Source organism: Wyeomyia smithii, chromosome 1 (genome assembly GCF_029784165.1).
Source record: "Wyeomyia smithii strain HCP4-BCI-WySm-NY-G18 chromosome 1, ASM2978416v1, whole genome shotgun sequence".
Classification (NCBI taxonomy): Eukaryota; Metazoa; Arthropoda; class Insecta; order Diptera; family Culicidae; genus Wyeomyia; species Wyeomyia smithii.
This window is the reverse complement of record NC_073694.1, coordinates 78497531-78516399: the sequence shown is the minus strand read 5'-3', so window position 1 is coordinate 78516399 and position 18869 is coordinate 78497531. Positions and strand designations below refer to the sequence as shown.

General features: G+C 40.1%; 1 protein-coding gene across 1 annotated transcript; it reads left to right on the top strand.

Annotated features, from left to right (window-relative positions):
* The first annotated feature begins 1683 nt into the window (after nt 1-1683).
* On the top strand, nt 1684-2637 carry LOC129716859 (uncharacterized). The gene has a single exon (XM_055666700.1). It carries the CDS (start codon nt 1684-1686, stop codon nt 2635-2637), a length of 954 nt encoding a protein of 317 aa, XP_055522675.1.
* The last annotated feature ends 16232 nt before the right edge of the window (nt 2638-18869 follow it).

Here is an 18869-nt window from a genome sequence, read left to right as displayed (position 1 = left end):
TAGAACTGGAAACAATAGTTTTGCCGTCCGTTTCTCGATTTAGCCCCACAGTGCGCTGTGGTCAAGATATTTAATACATCTACGGAGATTCAATCCCGATTGAATTCACTACACGTTACACTTTTTATTCACTTTCACTATTTAATTCTATCACTTTTCACTTTTCACTTGCATATACCACAGATAACAGACATCCAAGCTAATTTTGCTTCATGTGTAAAAAGATGCAACGGTTTTTTAGCATGTCCCAATACGCAGCATGGTGGCGCTAAGAACACTTAGTGGGCAATGATTCGATAAAATCGATAGTTTTCCAGCTCTTATCGATATTATTGCAATAAGAAGCGTTGCCGTTTTTTAATGTAGAAATTTTGAGCAGTCGTAATTTGTACATAATCGACAATTTTGTTCAATCCCAGTTTATGTTTGCGATAAATTTGTTTGTTTTAGTGTTGCTATGAAAAAAAATACACAAACCTCACAAAACTTTAATTTATTCATTTCGTCAATCAGTGTCTACTTCTGATATACAATATTCTAATATTCTAATACAATGTTTACTTACAAACCATTTTTTTTTTTTTCAATAAGCGTTGCGATTGCGTATTGAGCTAAAAAAGTGTTTCAGTTCATGCCGAGACGTTGTAAAGTCAATGGTTTCGCAGTATTGATTGTAAGTAAGGCCATCATACGATTCAAGGGTCCGAATTTTGCATAATTTGTGCGGTAATGATTGGTGGCAAACGTGTTTCGATTTCGAAGTTGTCTAAGAGGTGCGTAGAAATTTAGCTTAGATAAAAGTGTAGCTGAATCAATGTGCTGCAAAACGATGTCGTTTACAAATGACACTATTGCGAGCTTCATATGATGGAAGAGTAAATGATGTCCAACCTAATTTACGAAGAGCATACAATAGAAATTGCTTTTGTACCGATTCTATTTTTTCTTCGTGTGTGATTGTATAGGATGACCATACAATGCTGCAGTATTCCAGTATCGATCTTACATAGGCTATATATAATGTTTTGATGGTATACGGATCCTGAAAGTTGTAACAAAAGCGCTTTATAAATCCTAGCATGTTATTAGCTTTGTGGATTATTGTGTTGTAGTGGTCAATGAAGGTTAGTTTGGAGTCTAAGACAACTCCTACAACAACTCTTCCACAATTTGCTACAGTTTGGTTTCCTTATGATATTGTAATGTTTGGTGTTGTTCTTTTTCGACAGAATGATATGTGGTTGCATTTTTTTACATTTAACTCTAGTAAGCTTTTTTTACACCATGTGTAGAATATGTATATTTCATTCTGGAATGCATTGATGTCTTCTTCATTTCTTATTTCCAAAAAGAGCTTCATATTGTCGGCATAAATTAACACTTTTAGTTTTTTGAGAATAAAGGAAATGTCGTTAACGTACAAGATGGAAAGAAGAGGTCCTAAATGAGAGCCTTGGGGGACACCAGAAGTGACTAGAATCGGATTTGAGTTTCATCCGTTAAATTTTAACTATGATCTTGCATCTTCTGCAGTTCTATGATCTTCTGCAGTTCTATGATCTTGCATCTTCTGCAGTTCAAGAGAAACTTCATTCGATTGTTCGCTTTCGCCAGATTAACCGTTACTTTCGTAAAGCACCACATTGTTGGTCTGCTGTCCCCTCCATATTTATTTACATAAAAATGGATAATGATATTTCGAAACGAGAACTGGAGAAGGTGATGTTCAAACACCGGGTCCGAATTCTTAGCATAATGATAGCAGACACCAAAAGAACGATTGCGAACCTCAAAAAAGTCAAACAAAACGTGAACCAAAAATTAGAGGAAAAGTTCGAACAAAGTGATGCACAGAGAGTACGGAAAATGGCGGAGGAGAAAGCACTAGCAGTGTACAACAAGGTGAGAGAAAGAGAGGTTAGAAAGTTGGCCAGGTTGAAGGCAACAAGTATCATGGAGATGAACACAGAAGCGGAATGGATAGAGAACACAACAAAAACGGAGATTCCGGACTACGTAGAACGCACACTGATGCTGGGCCCAAACTTCAACATCGAGAACAGACGAGACGTTCCGTATATCGAGCTGATAGCAAGCATCGAAAAAGTTATCCAGAACAAAGAAAATGCAGACGAGATCAGGTCGGAAGTTTCCAACGCTATGATCAATCACATTAATTACCGCCACCAACCCCACCACCCTCCGGGAGAATGGATCGAGAAAGAGGTTATCAAAAGTAAGAAGTTTATAAAGGCAAACCCGAACCTGGTCATCACGAAAGCTGACAAAGGTAGCAAAACAGTAATTATGGAGGCTGATGAGTATCACGAAAAAATGGTTAACCTGCTCACGGACGAGAACACGTATAAAAAACTTACAAAAAATCCAACTAACAAAATCATCAAAAAAATCAACAGTTTCATCGACGGATGGCACAACAAAGGATACATCGACTTTCGGACACAAAAGAGCCTGAAGGAATCTAGTTGCAATCCACCACGCATATACGGATTACCGAAAATACATAAAGACAACCGACCCCTCCGGCCGGTGGTGTCCACGATTGGATCGGCAACATATAACATTGCCAGATATCTTGCCGGAATAATTGCCAAGGTGGTAGGAAAAACGGATTAACACGTCCGTAATAGTTTTGATTTTGCCGAGGAGATAGCAGGAGTCCAGACGAGTGAAGGAGAAGTTCTGTTTTCATTGGACGTGGTCTCCCTATACACCAACGTACCAGTGGACTACGCATTGGGATGCTTGGAGGAAAGATGGGGAGAAGTGGAACACCATACGAAGATCGACAAGGAGAGCTTCGTCGAAGCAGTGAAAATAGTGCTTGAGTCAACCTTCTTCGTGTATCAGGGAACCATGTATGGACAGACCTTCGGTGTACCCATGGGCTCGCCGTTATCACCAGTGATTGCCAACGTAGTCATGGAAAAACTGGAGCAGGAGTGCATAAGGAAACTGGAGGCCAATCAAATACAAATGAAAGTTTATAAACGGTACGTAGATGATTGCATGTGTGTGGCAGGTGTTGAACACATTCAGATGATCGTAGACACGTTCAACAGTTTTCACGATCGTTTGCAGTTCACGGTGGAAATGGAGGTGGAGGGTAAAATTAAATTCCTGGACATGACACTAGAGCGCGAAAACGATCGAATCATGACAGCATGGCTACCCAAACAGCAGATTGGACGGTATCTAGATTATACATCCAAGAGCCCCTTCCAACACAAACATAACACGGCGATCGCACTTTTTGATCGGGCTATAAAGTTGTCCTGTGGGGGAAAACGAAGGGAGGCCCTCAATCATGCAAGTGAAATTTTAAGGAAAAATAACTATCCATCATGGTTTACCGATAGAGTAAAAAAGGACAGAATACACAAACACTATAACACATTGGAAACACAAAACAGAACAACACAGCCACCAAAATACATATCAGCCCCCTACATACCGTGTCTGAGTGAGAAAATTAGAAAAATATTGCGACGTCATGATATGACTCTAGCCTCACGACCGCAAAACAAGATCAAACATAAAATCTTTAGCAAAATGAAAGATCGAATACCACCAGGCAAACAGAAGAACGTGGTATACTCTGTACCATGTGGAACGAACGACGGTAAAACGTACATCGGTCAGACAAAACGCATGCTGGAGGTGAGGATAGCGGAACACAAGAACGACTGTAGGAATAAGAATCCGAAATCTGGACTAGCCACACATACAATAGAGGAAGGACATGTGTTCGATTTCGACAACACCGCAATTCTAGAACGCATAGACGACCCGGCAACCAGGATGATTGCAGAGGTATTTCACATCAAGAAGGAAGGCGAAATGCGAACGGTTAACCTACAGCGTGAGTGTGGAAATTTCAACACCACCTACAACGGACTATTGGCTCGGTTAAGGAGAGAGCCGAAAACGCGAACACGAACGAATGCTACCGATGATGAAGTGGGCAACATAGGGAGTTGAGCAGGAAAATTTCATGTTAGTATAGTTTAGTCAGACAAGACCGATAGGTTGCACACAGCCATTTGTAAGTGTTAAATGTGTAATTGTTTTTAAAAAAGAAAAATTATAATGAAAAGTAATAAATATTTTCAGGCGTCTGATGATGGTCGAAGAATAGTAGACCGAAACGCGTTACGCGAAATAAAGCTGTTTTATTTAATTTTCACCGATAAGAGCCAATAAAACAGACAAGTAAACGTTCACGGTGATTAATCTAACCAATATTAAATTGTTTGCGCCGATGCCTAGTATTGATCGGTTGGCACCGCTGTCTAGCAACCCAATCACAGAAATCTCATAAATCTGCACTTCAACGAATAGTCTGTCGTCATGCGGCAAGTGAATAAAGAGATCGTTTACTTCAAAATTTGATGAATGAACATATTCCTGCTCGCCTACCTGGCGGTAGCCAGTGTTAACAAGACTAGGAAATTGAGTAGCGTTAAGTTGAGGATTTTCAAAAGAATTGTGACTCGTTTGCCCCACCAAACGGTCTACTGTGCGTTTTTTGCACAATATGGACAGTCTTTCGCATCCACATTGTGGAAACCACACCTATTACAAAATTTGTGCTTTGGACGTTGGCATTCTCTGGCATGGTGGCCGGGAAGCCTACAGTTGAAGCACATTCCCTCCTTTGGCGGGAGGTAATTTTCCAAAATAATCTTCAGTCCTGATGAACTTGGGCCTGGTTGAGGTTCGCGTTTGTTCGAGGGAACTGAGTTTTGTGACGTAGATTTCCCCGCCATTTCGTTATCGGACTCATCGATCTTCGATCGATAAAAGTTACGCGTTTTGTGACGGGTTTCAGATATGGGTTGTTCTTTCGGTTTCGCGCCCGTACGTAATTCGTTCACGTTTGCTCGATTTCGCGTACCCGATTCTTCCGTGTGAGTATTATATTTAAACCAGAATGTGGCGTCTAACCGACGACCAAACGCTTTCAAATCTGCCAGATTATTTATGTTCGATGCGACCGCGTAGCCTTTATAATCGGCTCTCATGTTTCGCGACACGATTTCGAACTTTTCAGCTTCGGAAACCGGTACCGTAAGAGAATTGAATATTTTCTGCATTTCGAAAAGGTAATCTTGAAACTTTTCTCTGGGTCCCTGTTTTCGCGCGCCGGCCCGACTTTCCGCAGCGTGATCGTGATCCGGGTTCAGAAACTCTTTTTTCATCTCACGAACGAGATCTTTCCACGAAACAAAATCTTCATTCTCCATCCCAGTCATAAACCAGGTTTTCGCGACCCCTCCGAATAAATGGATGGCAGATCTGAATAAATCTTTATGAGACTTTCTTTCCGATTTGGCTATAAACTCGACTTCACGGATAAACTTCATCAATCCCTGTCCCTGATCCTTTCCGTCGTAACGTAAATTCCAGTCACAGACGGGTCTACTTTTTCGGCTGATTTGCTGACGCGCTTTAGCTTTCGCCTTAAAACGTGTTGGGGAAGGAGAGTCGGACTTTTCTGAATCCACTGACTCAGAACTTTCGTATCGCGGTCTGGGTTTCGAGATTTTCTTGTCTAACGGTAAACGGGTTTCGATCCTTGCTACCCGCTTAGATGGCGCGGATCTAGTGGCGTGTTGACACACACAGCGTGGGTTTGACGCGAATGGATACCACGGGAAGGCGTTCGACGTTACCGACGTCAACTGTCGACCCCTATCTGCGGACTTTCGACTGCTTTGTCTGGAGTCCGAGTGTTCAACACTACTAACGTCCGTTTCCTCTCTAGCAGGAACCCCGTCTTTATCGCTCTCCGGTGACTGTTGCTGACCGGTTTCCATATTCAACTTAGATAACGATTGGGCAATCTGCGCAACCATTTGAGCTTGAATTGCGGGAACCGGTGAAAATGGAGAAAAGTAAGTGTTCAAAAGCTCACGAATGGAATTTTTCAGTCTATCCAAATCGTCTAAATCTTCATCTTCCTCTGCACAATCTTGCGCTCTGACGCATCTAGCGAAAAAATGTACCAATCTCGATTTTAAAGAATCTCTCACTCCCTCAAATCTTTTGTTGTTTTCTAGAATATCACGAATATCCTTAAGACTGTTATCTATCGTTTTCATTTCCTCATCTGGCGTTATGTACACCGAATAAACTCAATATCTTTCATATTTTTATCTTTCTCTTCTCGCAGGCGATCGCGTAGTCGCCTCCTAAGGGTAGATAAGCTAACGGTTTCATCAAACTGCACAGCTCGAACTGTAAGTTCGTGCTCTACTTCGGCTCGCTCTAAATGGTGAACCAGTAAACTATCGTACTGCATTTGTATTTCCACGTTCATCTTGAATAAGCGTTAACAATCAGTCTCGATCAATTCCACAAAATATTCTACACGAATCCTATCCGGGTCAGCGTCTGTGCCCTTTCAGACTTCCCCTGCTTTCCACGTGTACTCACCCTTCACAGTGACAGTCTGTTTCACCTGCACTCCAGGATTGTTTTAAAAGCGGCACCGGGATTCTAAGGCTGTAAACTACTTCTGGAATTAATCAAGATTTATTGTAACCTTTGTAAAAGATTTCGTTTGAAGAACGAAACCAAATCAATAGATCAGAATCTGATTTTCCTCCCTTCAACCGGGGTTGAAAAAAAACTCGTGAAAATTAAAAAGTTTTAGTTGGGCGCCAATTTGTAACCTCGAAAACCCCCAACTGTAGGCTACCTGCACTCCAGTCGGGGTTTGATTCTCATGGGTGTCGTTTACTGGTGAACTAGTGCTGTCAGCCGAGGCGAGCCACCCTGTACAGTCTTCTTGTCGTGAAGGGGAATTAACTCAATCGACTAAGGGGGATGAACTAACTCGCGGTCAACTGTGGCATGTGTCGCCGAACGGACCCTAACAAACGGGGGGATGCTCGAAGGCAACGGATGCGATTATTTCTAACCAACCGAAAAGACGCGAGGGCTGATAACCCCTTTGCGAGCTTAGGTTAATCGTTTCAATAAGCGAAGTGAGGGCAAAATAGTACCTAAACTCGAATAGTTTGCAAGCTAGCTTAAGCCGTGTACGGCTACTATAATTCCCAGTAATTAATTGTGTACTCTTACAACTATGCACAGTCTTAATGCTAGTAAACTCACGAAACTGCCTCTAGGAGCGATTCCCGCCCACGGGTTGCTTGTTTCCAGTTCCGCTGACAGTTCCGTACACCGACTCTGGCCTCACCGCTGGCGAACGATGTGTGAATCTCTGGATTGGGGCGCATCAGCCCACAAAAGGACTTCTGCCGTAGCCGGATGCCGATTTTAATGATGGGATGCGTTGACCAACTGTCAAGAGCATAGCACAACGGCTCGAAGTTGTGGCCAAATCGCTGCCAAGTATGGTAGGCGAACGGTCGCCAAAGCCAAGCCTAATACTGCCGCCGATAAACTGGCAAATATCACCGCCGAACCGGGTAGTTCCCGAAAGCCACGTGATCTTTCCTCCAAGTCCCGTCACCCTAACCTCTTTCCGAACCGATTGTCCGTCCGAACAGGGGGGGGGAACTTTCTCCAAATTTTCTGAAGGGAAAAACTTGGAAATTTGTTCCAAAAACAGAAAAAAAGGCCCTTTCTGGACCTATTCATTTTTATTAGTGTTTGTGTTGTACATTTAGTTAGTTTTTAACATGTGCTAGCCTTAGGTTTTAACAATAATGATCTACATTTTAATAATTAACAATTTACCTTTTTTTTCGTTGTATTTTAATCTTTCCGTTAGTGTAGCGTTACCGTGTGTCGTTGTTACAATGCCTTAGATCTAAGAACAAATTTAATTTTACATACTGTATCTAGTCAGGTAAAGTCGCACGACTTACCACACTTCTTATTTTGGTAACACTTTTCAACTTCCTTCTGTCCCTCTTAATGTTCTTAGCTTTTTTTATTTTTTTTTAAACTATACTGCTTTTTAACTATTTTACACTTCTTCACTTTTCTCCAATTCAAGAGTTAGATTAAATTTTCCGTCGCGCACTTCTACTCGCCTTCGCGGTTAGGAACAGAAAAGAACTTATCCGGAAAGATGCCGAGAGTTCTAGGGCTAAAGTTGTTAGAGAGGGCCAAGATCTGTCACTAGTTGTCAAATCTTGACATTCGGCCACATCCGTTCAGCAACGCATTTACACGAGACGTAGTTAATTAATACCCCCTTTTACGCAATCTTTTCGCATACATTCTGGAGTACGTTCACACCCTTCTGAGAGAAGGTTGGTAAAGGCGAAGAATATTGGGATCAACATTCTCCTCTCGCAATGTTGACAGCATTTTTCATTGAGTCGTACTTACTCGTAAGGAAAACTTGGGATGAAGTCCCAAGAGTCTTTTTGGGAACCGCAGGTTACATACCGCCATGGCAATTCAGCGGATTGCAGCATTGTTTTTGTCTAGCTGCGAAATATTGCCCAAACTGTTTTTCATGGCTTCCGCATATAGTTGAACACCAGACCGAAGTTTGAACAAAATCCATTCTCGCGATGTTAAGTGCGACCGATTGTGATTTTCAGCTGTACACTCACTTTTTAAACTCCAACCTATTGAACACACCATTTTTTTCACTGTCGTGAAAACTCAAATCAAAACAAAGGAATAAACTATCAAAAAGCCATGAGTAACCCAAGATGTGAAATAGCGCTTTTGTTTCGAGTGAGTTTCAACATTTGGTCACATTCGTTGTGTGAATTTAACGAACTCGTTATCTTAAAAGTTGAATATATCCAGGATAGGTGATTCTTATGTAAAATTTTCCACATTGGTGACATCAGATTTAAAAAAAATTGGGGGTGTTTTGAGATAAACGAAGTTTTAGTTTTTAAACGTAAAAATATCAATATTGGCAACACTTTTTACAAAATCTGATGATACCTTTCGATTGAAAATTTTATAACCTTTAAAAAGAGTGTCTAATATTGTCTGTAGCTTTTACGATCTCTGAGATATGATGTTTTTCACAAACATGGAAAATGATGTCAAAAAATACAAAAATGGAGGGCTCCGCAATTAGAGGTGGGTTGTCCAATTGACCCAAAACTCTGGATTTTTTAGTTTCGACCTGAAACAACTAGTTTCATTCAATTCGAAGCGAATCGGAGAGGGTCGTTGCATTTGCCTGATCACTTGACATGGAATGACCCATATACATTCCATGCTTCTTATCAGAGCATCGAAATCAACACAAATGGAGATGTCATCATTTATAAGGCAATCCACGAGACAGTTGCGATCAGCTGATTTCAGTCTGTTTTCAACTTATGACAGCTTTATGTATGTTCGATCGGTCGCAACTTGGATTCAATCCGGATCCAGAAGCGTGAAAAGCAAATGTTATCCGATCGGTAGCTCGAGTATCGTGAGTGCCAATCCTAAATACAACAATAAAAAATCAGTTTTGATATTATTGCCGACATTAAAAGATTTTAGTTTTGGTCGTGTTTTGGTTTTGCAGCTTGAAAAACAAACGTACAAGCAGTGAAACGTCACCCATGGATTGCCTTATTGGCTAAGAACTAGTACTGCACCTAGGATCGATTCTCAAACCTAGCAAACTTACGTTACCAATAAGACTAGAGCCATAGTGGCTCGTGCTGTATCAAAAAGTTGATGCCGTGCTGCTCGATTTTGAGCTGTGTTTCGTCAGTTCTCCAGACGTCGCATCAGTCTCTTTCGATCTGGTCGTGCCGGCAGGGTTACTGACGAGAAGTGATTTTACAGAGTTGTCGTCCGGCATCCTTACGACGTGACCGGCCCACCGCCATGGGCGTAGCCAGAATTTCAGATAGGGGGGGCAAGCTCTTCAAAATTTTAGAAGTAAAAAAATGGTACACTAAGGTCACTTTTTACGCGGTTGTTTTTACGCGGCTTTTTTCACGTGGATTCCGGAATTAACGCGGTTTTTTACGCGGATTCCGGAATTTGCGCGTTTTCTTACGCGGCACGTATCCCCCGCGTAGAATGCGACTTTAGTGTTTTGAAAAATAGAAATAAATACTAGTCTCTAGTGATTGTTACATCAAGGCAACCAGTTAAAAGTTGTCCTTGACATCAGAGTGGAAAATTGGATTATACTTTGTCCAACGTCGAATATAAATAGATGTTCTTTACTAAAAACTCTTAAGTTCATTTAAACCTTTGGACAAATTATCTTGGCGACGAGAATCTCAAGAATCCACGAACATGGCAGAAGATAGAGTTGATCAGCAGCTGCAACCGGGAATTCAAGATAAGATTCACAAGATGGCGCAAATTTTACAGCGGATAGCGGTGCCGATGAACACTCAGCAAGCAGAGAGCACTCAACCGCTGTTCAACCATTGTTGACCTCAGCCAGGTTTTCACCCGCCGTAATGTTCTGAACGAGCGTTCAATCGTGCGCGTTTCACATGGTAGAGCAAGTGCAATTTGAATTACTTTCTCAGTCGCATGGAAGAAAGAACGGACTTTAATTAGCAGGTCTAAAAGATCCAACTCTTCCAAGTTCTTACGGTCTGCTCTCATGCTGCTGCAATGTTAATACAAAACTTCCACCCCTCCAACAAAATTGACAACTTCATAAAAAATTACGAAATTTTTGGTTTTGCGCTTGAACTCTTCCAACGACATGCGTATTACGTTAGCGGGATGCAGCAAAGACAACGCGTTGGCAGGTGCACTATCTTCATCGAACCGTGTTTCCAGCGAAGTAACAAGAGAACCAAGATAAGGAATTGTCACAGCTCGGTTCCAATACTCCAAGCTAGTTGATGCAGGCGGATTTGCCCGGTACTTTTGCCGCTGCAATATCCTTGGTGGATCAACTGAAAAACCTGTGCAATTACACGTAACATAGCGCAAGCATTCCAATCAATTATTTTTGATCTGGCTGATACTTTACACAGATGGGCTAAAGATGTCGTTTTGTGCTATAAGAGTTATTGAAAACAAAATTCTGCACCAATGTCAACATTTAGGGGGGGGGGGGGGGCAACGGCCCCCTGCCCCCCTCTGGCTACGCCTATGCCCACCGCAACCTATTAACTTTTGGGGTTCTCTACAAGCAGCGCGGACAGCTCATGGTTCATGCACTGTTGCCATTATCCGTCATCCGTCTGTACTATTACTCCATACTATTTAAGTTGAGGACCTCCGCTAGAAGCGTCGTTGTATCGGTTCCGTAGAGGACTACCGGTGGTATCAGGTACATCGTCTACTTTTTGCCTAGTCGCACTGGACTCGATCGAAGTGTTCATGTTCGAGCCAATATCCGCACCGCAATTGGTGCGCACGTATGTCTAGGAAGAGCGGGCCGTCGATGAGAACAAGGTAAATTTGGTTTGTTGTACGTTGGTCAGGTGATCTCCAGGTGGTTTTGTGGATGTCCTTTCAGGAAAAGAAGGTACTTTGGACTGGCAGGAAGCTGCAAAGTTGACGCATCGCTGGGCGTTGTCGTTCGTAACGGTGTGCAGGCTGTGCGAGCCGATGACCGGTTTATATATGTCTTCCCTACCGATCTGAGCGTTCTTGCCCCCGATATCGATCTTGATGTCTCTACGCGAGCAGCTATCGTAGAGTTTCTCCAGCTGTGCGTAGAACGTTTCTTTCTCTATATCCGGTCGTCCTTCGTGAGGGCAGTGCACATTGAGAATAGTGTAGTTGTAGAGCCAGCCTTTACCATATGTGAAGAAAAAAAACGGCCTTTTATTCTCAACAAACACAACCTGTCGCTGATCGCCTGCCACGCCACTTGATCGTACGATTCTGCATCCTGCCCAGCACTATAAAGCCGGTACCTAGCTCATTGGTCTAGCAAGTCGCGTTCAAAAGTTAGGTATGCCGCCCTCTGCTCGGCGAAATTTGTAACTAATTCCATTAAATCATATGAAGGACAGCAGTGAACGAAGCAGCTTTCTAGAAGATATGGATAACATAGAACTGGAAACAATAGTTTTGCCGTCCGTTTCTCGATTTAGCCCCACAGTGCGCTGTGGTCAAGATATTTAATACATCTACGGAGATTCAATCCCGATTGAATTCACTACACTTTACACTTTTTATTCACTTTCACTATTTAATTCTATCACTTTTCACTTTTCACTTGCATATACCACAGATAACAGACATCCAAGCTAATTTTGCTTCATGTGTAAAAAGATGCAACGGTTTTTTAGCATGTCCCAATACGCAGCATGGTGGCGCTAAGAACACTTAGTGGGCAATGATTCGATAAAATCGATAGTTTTCCAGCTCTTATCGATATTATTGCAATAAGAAGCGTTGCCGTTTTTTAATGTAGAAATTTTGAGCAGTCGTAATTTGTACATAATCGACAATTTTGTTCAATCCCAGTTTATGTTTGCGATAAATTTGTTTGTTTTAGTGTTGCTATGAAAAAAAATACACAAACCTCACAAAACTTTAATTTATTCATTTCGTCAATCAGTGTCTACTTTTGATATACAATATTCTAATATTCTAATACAATGTTTACTTACAAACCATTTTTTTTTCAATAAGCGTTGCGATTGCGTATTGAGCTAAAAAAGTGTTTCAGTTCATGCCGAGACGTTGTAAAGTCAATGGTTTCGCAGTATTGATTGTAAGTAAGGCCATCATACGATTCAAGGGTCCGAATTTTGCATAATTTGTGCGGTAATGATTGGTGGCAAACGTGTTTCGATTTCGAAGTTGTCTAAGAGGTGCGTAGAAATTTAGCTTAGATAAAAGTGTAGCTGAATCAATGTGCTGCAAAACGATGTCGTTTACAAATGACACTATTGCGAGCTTCATATGATGGAAGAGTAAATGATGTCCAACCTAATTTACGAAGAGCATACAATAGAAATTGCTTTTGTACCGATTCTATTTTTTCTTCGTGTGTGATTGTATAGGATGACCATACAATGCTGCAGTATTCCAGTATCGATCTTACATAGGCTATATATAATGTTTTGATGGTATACGGATCCTGAAAGTTGTAACAAAAGCGCTTTATAAATCCTAGCATGTTATTAGCTTTGTGGATTATTGTGTTGTAGTGGTCAATGAAGGTTAGTTTGGAGTCTAAGACAACTCCTACAACAACTCTTTCACGATTTGCTACAGTTTGGTTTCCTTATGATATTGTAATGTTTGGTGTTGTTCTTTTTCGACAGAATGATATGTGGTTGCATTTTTTTACATTTAACTCTAGCAAGCTTTTTTTACACCATGTGTAGAATATGTATATTTCATTCTGGAATGCATTGATGTCTTCTTCATTTCTTATTTCCAAAAAGAGCTTCATATTGTCGGCATAAATTAACACTTTTAGTTTTTTGAGAATAAAGGAAATGTCGTTAACGTACAAGATGGAAAGAAGAGGTCCTAAATGAGAGCCTTGGGGGACACCAGAAGTGACTAGAATCGGATTTGAGTTTCGTCCGTTAAATTTTAACTATTTGTTGGCGATTGGTTAAATATGATTCGAGCCACTTCAGGAGTTCTGGCTCAAGTCCCATTTTTTGCAATTTGAAAAGTAGCATTGGTATGTCTATGCGATCAAATGCCTCACTGAAATCTGTGTAAAGAGCTTCTACATGGTTTCCATTATCCATTGCATTCAATGAATAATTTATAAATTCAAGTAAATTGGTCGATGTTGAACGGCCCTTGAAGAAGCCATGTTGATTCTCAGTTATTCGGTTTTTAATTTGGGAAAATAGTTTTTCATTTACAATTGCTTCGAATAGTTTAGGAATGCAAGAAATTAGGGCTATTCCACGATAAATACGTATGTCGGATTTCCGGCCTGATTTGAAAATAGGCACTAGAAACGAGCTTTTCCATTTTGATGGGAAGCATCCATATTCCAATGACATGTTGAAGAGCCAGAACAATGGAGCTGTAAGTTCCGTTGCAAGATTTTTCATAAATACTGGCGGAATTCCGTCAGGTCCAGGACCTTTAGAGGCATCTAAGCTATTCAACGCCTGAAAAATATCCTGCACATGAATTTGGTTTACACCAATATCCCTCGAAAAGTTTGGATAAAATGCAAAATAATCGTGGTCGCGATCCTCTTCAGAAAATGTTGTATAGATTTCTTGGAAAAATTTCGCAAAAAGATTGCAAATCCTTTCCGAGTTATCCCCGACATTTTCGTCAAGATGCATTATAGAGGAAAAATTGTCAGATTTTAGTTTAGTTTTTACGTAACTATAGAAGTTCTTTGGACAGGATTTTATTTCAAGTTCAGTTTTTGCATTATATTCATCAAACACATTACTGATGGCAAGATTCAGTTGATCACATATATCCAAATAGATTGCTAAATTTTCACTACTGTTGTGTCTTTTATAGATTTTATGTGCTTTTTGTTTACGGTTTTTCAAATTTTTGATATGACTATTATACCAGACAGGATTTTTTGTATTTCCAGTACGTCTCCTTTTCTTCAGAGGTATTTCCTGTTTAATGATATCAAATAAAATTTCATAAAAAGTATCCACCGCCACGTCAACATTTCCTCTATTCTTAAGAATAAATTGCCAGTTAACATTGTTTAATCTATTGCGAATATTTTCATAATTTGCCTTTCCATATTCAAAGACTTCCTCGTATTCATAGTCGTTGGGTTTTTGGTGTGCATGTATAAATGAGCCGTTGAGAGCAAAAGTGGTACATGTGCCATTTTTACACTTTTTGGGTTTTTTGCATAAATTGATGCAGAACGCAATAATGTACTAGAATATCCACGAAAAACCGAGATCTGATAACCTAAACCAAAGTTATAGCCAACACAATTTTTGGTGATTAACATAATTTTTCGTTGAGAGCAGAAGTGGTACATGTCCGGTCTGTGCATGTTAGATGAATTGTAAGTCGAGGATCTTAGGATATAAAACAAACATAAGGTTAAAGAGCTATAATTCATCCTTCATGCTCACTGGACATGTACCATTTTTGCTCTCAACGATTTTTGGTTGTCATTATTTTTCCTATAGAGCAAAAGTGGTACATGTTTTTCCATTGAAGTTTGGGTAAGTTTCTCAACCAGAACTCGTTACGTTTTCATGTACTGTCTTTTGGAACCTTTCCAGTAATGATTTAGTGCAGTTATGTTGGAAAAAATTGTTGAAAATAATTTACTATTTGAGTGTTTTCGTTTATCGCGTCTCCTGAAAAATTCACTTAATGGCACATGTACCACTTTTGCTCTCAACGGCTCAAATAAAGAGTATTCGATTGCCGTGTGATACGCCTCATTTTTCCATAGAGGATTCAATGATTCAGTCACACAGAAATCATCATAAATGTTTGTAAATAAAAAGTCTAAGTAACAGTTCTGTTGATTTTTGATGTGGTTGATTTGGTTCAGTCCGAAATTTGCGGTTTTGTCAAAAATAAGTTGCAGTGTTTCATTGTCCCCAACGACTGGAAGAAGAATACATTCATTTTCTGAGTCCTTCATGAAATCTGCATGGCGTTGATTAAAGTCTCCATAAATATGGATTTTAGCTTCGGGAGGAAGTAGTGACAAAATTTCTTCAGTAATTTGGAAGAAGGTTTCATAAGTGGTTTTGTGAGCCTGGTCAGGAGGAAAATACACTGAGGCAAACACGTGAATTTCACCTGCTATGTGGGATTTAACCCACACATGCTCAAATTCCTTAACTGTTGTTGTTTTGATAGTTTCGGAACTATAGTTAGACGAAACAGCTATCAATACTCCGCTGCCTGACTTCTTTTGGGACTCAACAAAATTCCTATCATCTCTGAATACATTATAGGCGCTACCAAAAATTTCTTCACTTTTTATACTTTCATCCCAGCTGGTTTCAGTAGCCAGAATAATAGAAACCAGAAAAACAGTGTTATATCGTTGCAAAAACAGCGACTCTACTATTTGTGAGAACTTTCATACGTCTGGCAGCTTTGACTATAATCCAGCGCTGCCATCACTAAAGTGGTTCAAGTCGCAAGTTGCAGAAAGATGTCGTTAGCATTCCAAACGAGTAAGAATTTGAAATCTTACACACTATTTCTGGAGTTTTTGTTCTAGCTTGGATATCTGTTATCTGTGCATATACGTATTTCAACACTTACATAGTGCCGTCGTCAGTGCTTATTTGGACAGTCCAAATAAGCACTGACGACGGCACTATGTAAGTGTTGAAATACGTATATGCAAGTGAAAAGTGAAAAATGATAGAATTAAATAGTGAAAGTGAATAAAAAGTGTAAAGTGTAGTGAAAATTTTCTATCAAGACGCTCGAACAGAAGTGAATAAACCCTATTGAATTGATTTTTTCTACTGTTACGACACTATTTTCTGCGTTAACTTTTCTCTTTTTTTGAATAAAATGTATTAAAACTAGCCCCCCAGAAATTTTCCTTAATTGCGCCCATGCATAAAATTAACAATTTTCTTGCAAAATAAGTGGTTTTATCTCACCAATGTACATGGACCACTCTGACATCATATATAAACTCAATAGAATCCTTGAATCGTTTCGGAACATAGTGGTCTATGTACACAAACAAGTGAATGACAATGAAAATGACGGTAGCTCGTATAAAATGGCTAGTGTCACATGATATATGATACATATAGCATGTCACATGTAAGATGTCACGTGTAACATTACATGTAACACAACATGTTACATACTACAGTCGCCGTTCGTTAACTGCAAGACTTTTAACTGCTACGCTTTTTAACTGCAAGACCGATAACTGCAACAACTTTGCAGTCGTCAAATCTGATGTCAAAGTCATATTTGACATTGAAGCACAGACAAACAGACGTACCACGAGATTTTTTTGCGTGGATTAAAATAACGGTCAATTCAAATGAGTTTCAATTATGCGGAATATTCCCGTCGCAAAGGTGGTGGCGCTAATGTGCCTTTTTCTTTTAGTCAGCCTATACACCAGAGAGACGCCGAGACACTCACCGTTAAGGCAACTGTCAACATCAAAACGGATAACGGCAATGCAAAATTATACAGATCGCCCGTTTTGATGTTGACAGTTGCCTTAACGGTGAGTGTCTCGGCGTCTCTCTTGTGTATAGGCTGACTATTTTCTTTGAACTTAGTTGACAGTATTCGAGCACCGTGCTGCCAAAAACAGCAGAAAAGCTGAAAGTGTGTCTTCTGTGGAATATGTCCTGTAGGTGTCGCACAAGTTAGTCGGAACCACAATTTTCTTAGAATTTTGTATACAGTGGTACGCCTGTTTGTCTGTGATTTTAGTAACTACTTAACATAACCAATACAGGCGAAGATAAAGTTCATCACCACAATAGACCGTTCTACGAGACGTTTCTGAACTCAATTCATGAATGAAATTTTGACAGGAAGCTCGGAACCGCTGACATAACGCAAGTAAAAGCAACATCAATGTCAGCAGAATCCGTGACACCTGTCAGTTCGTAAACTATTTAACGGATTTAACGCTAGGTCACCAAATATTGTTTGTGATCTACTATGCACTGCCTCGCTGAGTAGTGAAAGCTATCCAAACAATGCACAAGGGATATTTGTTTTCTCTCATAATAATAACGGAACATACCATGTTGATTTTGTTTTATTGATTAACAGTGCAGATCTATAAATTCCCATCGAGAATGAAGAGACAACAAGTAAACGAAATCGAAAAAAAAATCAAGAGAAATGGAAGAGTCCTTTGAAAATGTTTATAGAGATTCAACAATTTTCATTTTCGAATGTATTTAGAATCCCCCGCGAGATCTGTAACTTCAATCACAGACAAACAGACGTACCACTGCATACAAAATTCTAAGAAAATGGTGGTTCCGACTAACTTGTGTGACACCTACTGGACATATTCCGTAAAAGATAAACTTTCAGCTTTTCTGCCGATTTTGGCAGCACGGTGCTCGAAAACTGTCAACTGAGTTCAGAGGAAAAGGCACATCAGTGCCACCACCGCTGCGGTGGGGATATTCCGCATAACTAAAACTCATATTAAATGACCGTTATTCTGATCCACGGAAATAAATCTCGTGGTACGTCTGATTTTCTGTGCTTTAATTACGAAAGTTGATGCAAATAAAAACAGCATACATCTGGCAACTTAGCGTGGCTTTTAATTCAATCGCGGTGTTTGGAATAGATCGCGTTCAGTTTTGCGCAAATCTCTCAATATTATCAGTGAATATGAAATTTCTTAACGCAGTTGATATTACCACAGATAAGAGACACCCAAGCTAATTTTGCTTCATGTGTAAAAAGACGCAACGGTTTTTTAGCATGTCGCAATACGCAGTATGGTGGCGCTAAGAACACTTATAGCGAATTTCTTTATTCCACCAGCTCACCTCGTTTTGACCTGGGAGCGCACTAACTGCTGTCAAAACCCTTCTTTATTCGCTCGATTTTGACCCAGTTTTGACCTGGCGTGCTGCCCGAAGCGCACTGTAAAATTTGTCAGCTTCAACCCACCACCGCACGTGCTTAGTTCGTAAACAATTATCTGGCATCTCTTATTTACTTGCTTCGTAAATGGCGATGCCGTTTTTTTATTGCTCGGCAGATTTGCCCTGACGCAGTTGAATAAAGAAATTCGCTATTAGTGGTCAATGATTCGATAAAATCAATTGTTTTCCAGCTCATACCGATATTATTGGAATAAGAAGGGTTGCCCTTTTTTCAATGTAGAAATTTTGAGCAGTCGTAATTTGTACATTATCAACAATTTCATCAAGTCTCAGTTTATATTTGCGATAAATTTGTTTGTTTTAAGGCTGATAAGAAAACAAAATACACAAACCTCACAAAAACAATGTTATATCGTTGCAAAAACAGTGACTCTATAATCTGTGAGAATTTTCATGCGTCTGGCAGCT